The sequence below is a fragment of the Neophocaena asiaeorientalis genome, unplaced genomic scaffold, assembly GCF_003031525.2.
Source record: "Neophocaena asiaeorientalis asiaeorientalis breed wild unplaced genomic scaffold, Neophocaena_asiaeorientalis_V1.1 scaffold124, whole genome shotgun sequence".
NCBI lineage: Eukaryota > Metazoa > Chordata > Mammalia > Artiodactyla > Phocoenidae > Neophocaena > Neophocaena asiaeorientalis.
The window spans coordinates 946,536-954,286 of record NW_020174135.1 but is presented as its reverse complement, the minus strand read 5'-3'; the positions used below and the strand labels follow the sequence as shown (position 1 = coordinate 954,286).

Genomic DNA, 7,751 nt, shown 5'->3' with positions numbered 1-7,751 from the left:
GGCCGTTCGTCTGCGCGGCCTGCGGGCGCGGCTGCTCCACCCTGGGTAACTTAAAGCAGCACTTGCTGACCCACAGGTTGCGCGAGCCGCTTCCCCAGTTGCTTGACCCCAGCTTTGCTCTAGGTCCCGGCCAGGGCACCCCGAGCCTGGGTCCCGGCTCCGCGCCCGCCACGATCAAAACGGAAGTGAACGGGCACAGCAAGGCCGGCCCGTTGGCCGAGGGCCCGCCGCTGCCGGCTCCCATCCAGGTGCCTGCGGGGCCCCCGACGGTGATGAGCCCCGGCCTCGCGCCCATGCTGGCCCCCCCGCCGCGCCGGACGCCCAAGCAGCACAACTGCCAGTCGTGCGGGAAGACCTTCTCCTCGGCCAGCGCCCTGCAGATCCACGAGCGCACCCACACCGGGGAGAAGCCCTTCGGCTGCACCGTCTGCGGGAGAGCGTTCACCACCAAGGGCAACCTCAAGGTGAGGGCCGCCCGGGAAGCCCCCGCGTCCACCTCCTGTGGTCCTGGCCAGGGGCACGGCTGCTGCGGAGCCCCCGAGAGACAGCGCGGCGTGTGCCTGCATGGCGTGTGGTGTGAGCGCGCTTGTGTGTTATGGGTGAGTCTGCACCGTGTGCGTGCCTGCGTGTGCGCGTTGCCTGCGGTGCTCCCACACGTGTCCGGTGGCAGCGAGGAGCTTGCCTTCCACGCGGGCCCGGCCTCCCCTTGAGGGGCTGGTGTTGCCTGCGTGGCTGCAGGGCGTCGGGGTGACACTCGCTGGCTGACAGGGCAGGCCCAGGGCCGGCGCTGCCCGGAGTCCAGTGGGACGCTGATACCAAGAGAACTGGGCCTGTAGATGCTCGCAGGTGACGCAAGTGATGCGAATCCCGCCCCGAGGCCAGGGGTCAGATCTGTGGTTTTGGCCACTTGGCTGCCACGAGGGCCCAGCAGGCACCTGGGGGAAGCTTCCCAGCCTGAGGGCCGGGGGAGGGGAGGACGGTACGATGACGTCACGGTCGCGTCTGAGGTACGGCCACGCTGCCCGTTTTCCCCGGAGGTGTGGAGTGTGTGGCCGGGCACCGAGGACCCATCCAGGGCCGTGCCCACACCCTCAGGGGAGTGTGCCGCTTTGCAGCCCACGTCAGGCGCCTGCGTGGGTCTCAGTGAGCCCTCAGGGACCTGTGGCCTCCGCTTGCTGGTGGCATGAAAGCCGCCCGAGGGCTCTGCTGACCACAGGTGCCCAGACGGGAGAAAACCAGGCACGGGCACAGTGAAGCCAGGGGTTCTGGGGGGCGGGGCAGGAGCTTCGGGACCCTCCGGGTGGCCCATGGGTCTGACGCCTTAGGGGGAAATGATTCCATCAAGCCGTGCGGCTCATCGGTTAGCTCATCGGTTGGCTTGTTTGCTCTGTGTACTTGACCAAAGGAAATGTTGCAGGTTCAAATATAAGACGCTCAGAAAAGCTCACCTAACAAGTTTGTTGTCCCAAACGAATGCTTGGGCTGGGGAAGAGGGGAAGGAAAGGAGCTGGAGGGAGTCCCCAGGTCCCCGGGCGTCTCTGTGACCCCAGGGCTGGGTGCGCTCACGCCGAGGTGTGTCTCGTGTCCCCCGCAGGTGCACATGGGCACCCACATGTGGAACAACGCCCCTGCCAGGCGCGGCCGCCGCCTGTCGGTGGAGAACCCCATGGCCCTGCTGGGTGGTGACGCCCTGAAGTTCTCCGAGATGTTCCAGAAGGATCTGGCTGCACGGGCCATGAACGTGGACCCCAGCTTTTGGAACCAGTACGCCGCAGCCATCACCAACGGGCTGGCCATGAAGAACAATGAGATCTCCGTCATCCAGAACGGAGGCCTCCCCCAGCTCCCAGTAAGTCTCGGGGGAAGCGCGCTCCCCTCCCTGGGCTCCCTGGCTGCCGGGCTGGACAAGGCGCGGCCTGGCAGCAGCCCGCCCATCGCAGGGCTGGACAAAGCCAAGTCGGACGCGGGAGCCGGCCGGCCGTTCACGCGGTTCATTGAGGATAACAAGGAGATCGGGATTAACTAGCCGCGTCCCTGCCCTGTGGGTCCCCTTCCCCGTTCACCCAGAGCAGGAAAGACGTCACCGGGTGGCTGCCCGAGGTGGCCTCACCCGCTGCCCGGTGCGCCTTTCGCTGTGAGCTTGACCGTCCTCGAGAACTCAGCAACCTTTGAAATAGATTTAAGTCAAAAAGAGACGTCCTCGGAGAGCCACCTTGGGAACAGAAGGGGCTCAGAGCACATCCATTCCGTCCCTCCAAAGCCCAGCAGTGCCCAGAGGGGGCTCCCCGCCCTACTCCAGGAAACTCGTTCAGTGGTTTTGTTCGAATTAGTTAGAAACGTGAACTCTGTCCTTAGAACTCTTATCTCGAGGACGTGGTCTGGCGCTCCCGGCGCCGTGTAGCATGGCAGTACCTTCGTCTGTGGTATTTATGATGTTAAGGTGATGCGGGTAACAGGCAATTACAGCCCAACTTTAACGGAAGCTCCTGTACTGCAGAATACGTCCGGCTGTGTGATTTTTGTTTTTTAAAGCAAGATTTGTTTTACGAGAAATAAGTGGGTTATTTCCGTGCAGGCAAAATCGTGAAGTTCTGTTAGGAGAGCGCATGCTTTTCGTGTGCAAGCACCTGTCGGTAACAAGCCTTTTTTTTTTTTTTTTAATTTAAATGTTTGTAGCTGCTATGTGGATATAGTGTTCTCTAGTGTGGTGTGTAGCCCAGCAGTTGGGAACAAGTTACAGACAGACACCACCGTGAATTATTCACAACGTTATAGCAGTTGTGGGTACATATCTCGCATTATCAAACCTGTACAATAAAAAGGTAATGTTTGTATAATGTGGTTGAAAACTCTTAATATATACTCTTGCACTTTTAGTATTTTGTATTTAGGGAGGTTTGTCTATAATTGGAAAATTTTAAAAAATGTATTTTATAAATAGTACTTTGATTGAAGGAAAATGAAGAGGAAAAAAAAAAAAAAGCTGTTACAGTCTTAGGTCAAACGGTCTGAGAAATCTGTGCTCCTTAAGCGGAAGAGCCTCCAAGACTTGTCAATTCCTCAATAAACTAGGGCCTGCTGTTTCTTAAATTAAATGATTTCACTTTTCTACAAAGCCCATTTAAAAACTTGACCCCCCTAAGAAAACTTCGATGAATTCATCTTAGGACTGTGACACCAGTACAAGCCAGGAAGTAAGCAGGAGAGCGCTGCGTAGGTGTGATGCTCCCGTAGCCTCTGCTCTCTTTCTCGCACGCCCCCGAACGAGAGTCTGACTGCCTGCGAGGCCTGCTTTCGTGCTCAATAAACTGCAGAGATGTGTCGGGTGTCAGGCAGTAGAATCAGTCATAACCGGGACGTTTTTCTGAGTTCCTGATTTATTTATTATCTTCTCAGATGAAAACAAAGCACACTGTCATCTGATCAAAGCACAGTCTCGTGCTGGTGATTCTGCCCGTTGCCCCATGTCAGGAAAGGGCCCTGGGCAGGTGCCGGGCGGCGGGGCTGAGCCAGGCCCACACAGAAGTGTTGTGTGCTCTACCTCATTTTGTGCGTTGCAAGCGTGCTGGAGTCTGAGACCGTGAACTTCCTCTGGCAGGGCTGTCCCAGGTCGTCGTGGGTGGCCGGGTGACAGTGCGAGGGGCTGAGTCCCCGAGGAAGCAGTCGAGCCTTCTCAGTTGAAACCGAGAAATAGGACCATCTTTCCAACACAGCCACAGCAACGAGTCACATCGTGTCACTGAACAGAGTTTCAAAGACTCACAGATAAGCAGACCTAGCCGTGATCTCTGTCGGAAATGAACCCTGAACTCTCCAGCTCTGTTTCCCACGCAGATGGGATGGAGTGTGCCCGGGGGTACCCCCTCTTCTCACGGGATGGGTCGGGGGTGTCCCAGCGTCGGGAAGAGAAAACTGAGGTGCTTGGTGTCGCTGTGTTTCAGCAGTGAATGTTCTTATTATTTATGTGTCCTTCTTGGTGTGATTTTTTTTTTTTTTTTCCTTTTTGGTTAGTATTTGGTACCATGTAGTGTTCTCTCCTCGCAAAAGGGTGTGTATATAACGTGAGAAAAGAGACATGTAAAGTGCTGTAAATAAGATGGCTCATGACGGGACAGTGAGACTGTCCCCACCCTGTGCTCAGGGCGAGGCCGTCCCTCTCCGCATGGTGAAGAGACACTATTTTTCTATTGCAACACCGTGTAGGGCCAGGGGCCTCCCTGAACCAGTGGAGAATTGTTACCCAGATCCAATATTTTTTATGATGAAATCTGTGGCTTGACACATCTACTGATTGAAATGGATGTCTTAGTCTAGGTTCCTATTTTTGTCATACGGAATTGAATAAAATGCAGGATGTAATATTATTTCTGAATGGCGTTCCTTGATTATTCTAATGGAGAAAGTGGAATTTGAGGTTACGGTCATTGATGGTGGACGTATATTCGTGGTGTTTCTCCAAGGAAAGTCACTGGGTTCTGAGAGCTTAGATTTATTAAGCCATATCTAAGTGTGTCTTGATTGGTCTCGAAATTTTCATGTTTCACCTTTTTCTAAAATAAAAATGCAGCCTCCTAACTGTGGATTTTTTTTTTTTAATTTACGTCTTTGATGGAAGAAGATGTAGTAGAAAATGCTTAATTATTAGAGACTATTGGCAGTGTCCAAAAACGACTACACTCTGAATTACCATCCCGTTGTCGGCACTGAGGGAAAATAACGGCTCTTCGGGTCCCTTGAAAACTAAACCTCTGTGCCTCTGGCGACAATTTGGGAGGGAGGTGTAGGGAGCGCAGTGTGGCCGCTGTCGGCACCCTGCGCCTGTGAGTTCCAGATGGAGGGTGCCCTTTGCTTGAAAAGAAGCTTTACCTTGCCGATAACATTTGAGAAGACTTAAAACTTTAAATCATTTAATAGCTCCTGGATTACAAGATATACAATCCATTTCTTCTTTTTAAAAAATAACTACTGATACCTAGAAGCCACGGTAAACTTCACCTGGGAAATGCTGGGTGATTTTGAAGGCGCGGTAAGGTACTAACCACTAAACTAACTGCCCAGCCTCCCAGCAGGTATTGTATAATCATAAGCCTTAGGAATTAAACCCTGTTGATTGCCGAGCTAGAGAGGACTCATGAGATACAAACCTCAGATAGTAAAGTGACTTTTTTTTACACATGGTAAGGAAACAGCGAAGATTTCTACAATCATTTAAAGTAATTAATATAAGTTAAAATGCAAGGGAAAACAAAAGAGATCTACTTCTTATTTCAAAAACGTTTCCAACATAAAAGCAGAGGTGTTCGGGCTTCACGAGCCTGGGTATTTACTTCTTTCTGACATCAATTCTGGCTGCTCAGACCATATATCAAAGAATCATAAATGCCAACAATCCCTAAAAATTATTTGTTTAAATATATATCTATTCTGAGTTCATTACAGGAACCGTTAACATTTCAGACTAATTAAAAAGTATTGCTTAAGGGCTCAAAAGCAATTGTTTTTAAACCCTCACTGTTTAATTTTGTCCCCGTGGAAGCTTGAAGGCAGCCTGGGTTCCCTGCCTGCTTTTCCTCTGTGCTTGGCAGACAGCGCCCAGCTCCTGCTTCGGCTTTAAGAAGCTGCAGCAAACATCAGGGGTGTTTCTTTATTAGCGGGCTGCACGGACGTTTCCAGCCCGACCGCCTTCAACTCACTGTATTTATTTTGGCTGTCTGTCTAAACCGCGGAAGTCCAAACCCCTCATTTCTTTCCTCTGGTGCATGCTCGCAGTGGATAGTAATGTCACATACGTGTAATTCTGCGTCCTGCCTGTCACCTTGCGAGCATGCCTGCCAACCTGTGGGCCTCGGAGTCCGGTCTTTGTGCTTCAAATCCTGTGCTCATTTGCTAATTACCGGCACTGAGGCACCCGTTCGTTCCTTCAAGAAGTTTTTTAGGGACACTGCTTCTTTGAAAAACAGAGGCTGTGAAACGTCTCTATCAGCAGCAGGTCTCTTGGCCGGTTTTTAGCTACAGGAAGAATTCATCTACAAGATATTCAATACAAAACTAGGGAAAAAGTGAAGTCCCCCTTTTCTTTTGCACTTAAGTGGGAAATACTGCATATTGTTTCAGCATTTTTTATGAAGGGAAAACTTTAAAATGAAATCACCATAGAAACATTGTCCTGCCGTTCTCCTGTCCACAGTTTTGTGCCAAGTCACCAGGCGTGAGCATGTGGGCATCGCCCCGAGTGGCCCAGGTTGGCTGCTCCGCAGTGAGGCTCGGGCAGGGGACAGGTGGGGACAGGGCCAGGCTGCCCCCTTGCCTGGCTGTGCCCTGTGAAAGCTGCAGCCTTCCCTCCTCACTCTGCTTCCTGATCTGTAACGACGGGGGAGAATTTGATCCTTAAAATTTCCTCTTCTAAGAGCCGGTGTTTTTTTTTTTTGAAAGAACTACTACTAATGTACATCTTTCCCCCCCCCAAATTCACTAGACAGACTAATTGACGGTATTTGTACAGAGAGAAAATACAAATGATTACCTAAGAATATAGATACTGAAAGATCTATTACAAATGACTTTGCTAAAGAAAATATGTGGAATCATGTTTGGACCATGAAAAATGTGTTGGCGTCTTTGATTTTTTTTTAATCATTCAATTTATTGAAGCTTTTTAAAATGCAACTATATTTAAGGTAAAATAAAGTCAATCTCTGTGTACATTATGCTGACTGCACTTTCTATCAGAAAAGAGACTCTTTTTAATGGTTTTTAATGGTTTGGGTTTTGTCCTGTGCACTGCACATCTCACAGGCAGTGCCTCCTTGAGGTGATTAACATACGTCTATCTATACATCAGTACAGTCAAAAGAGGATGCAGTTAAAGGCAGGTGTTATCTCTCGTCCTTTTAGCGAAAGATTGAGAACCGAACTATTAACATCGGGCGTGCTGTCCTGATTCATAACCGCATCAGCGGTCTGTGGTCTGACTTCTTTGGAAGCCTTAGAGATTGTACTTGGGGGCCTCTACCTCACCCCCTTATGGCTGAATTCAGGGTTGCACCGAGCGCCACACCCAAGCCAGGGGGAGATGATCAGAAAGTTGGCGAGACAGGAAAGAGAGGAAAGGGGTGTCATCGATGTAAGAGTACATTCGTGTTCTGTTCCATCAAAGGTTCTCTACGCCACTAAATGGAAAACATGATTCATAAGCCCCCCCTGAAGTAAAGGGATCTGTGCGTATCCGTGTGAATCACTCACTGTATCTGATTCAAACGTGGAAATAAATGTCTGATTACCGTAGTCCCAAATGTGCTTATTTGTGAACATGGGAATTTTGTAAGTTCCCCCAAACACTTTCTAAGCTGGTCTGTTGTGCGTATTTTTAAATCACAGTGTTATCTATAAATCAGGAAAGTTGCAGAAGTGTGAGTTCCTTCGCGTTCCACCTGGCACTTTCAGTGCTCACTGATTCCATTTATTAATTTTCTTTCTGGCTTAACCCCCAGGACACCTGAATTTTCATAACTTTTTACAGGTAGAGACATAAATATTTAAATGACCAAAGTTGTCACATTTCTTTTATAACTGGCGTATCTCTTGATTATATACATGTTATAAAGCGTATCTGTTTTATTCTACTTTTTCTATTTACGGTGTCAAGGACAGCTTAGGAAAAGCTCTCGTTATGACCTAAGCTTACCCAGAAGAAGAAATATGTCACACCTGCCCACAAACACCACCGCCGAGGAAAAACAGGCAGGCTTAGA

At 50.1% G+C, this 7,751-nt stretch overlaps 1 protein-coding gene across 1 annotated transcript in view; it reads left to right on the top strand.

Annotated features, from left to right (window-relative positions):
* SALL3 (spalt like transcription factor 3) overlaps positions 1-4,364 on the top strand; it is an 18,824-nt gene extending 14,460 nt beyond the window's left edge. Inside the window, 2 exon segments of the mRNA XM_024754821.1 lie at positions 124-464; positions 1,595-4,364. Of these exon segments, the coding sequence (XP_024610589.1) occupies positions 124-464; positions 1,595-2,026 (773 nt within the window). The 3' untranslated portion in view covers positions 2,027-4,364.
* The last annotated feature ends 3,387 nt before the right edge of the window (positions 4,365-7,751 follow it).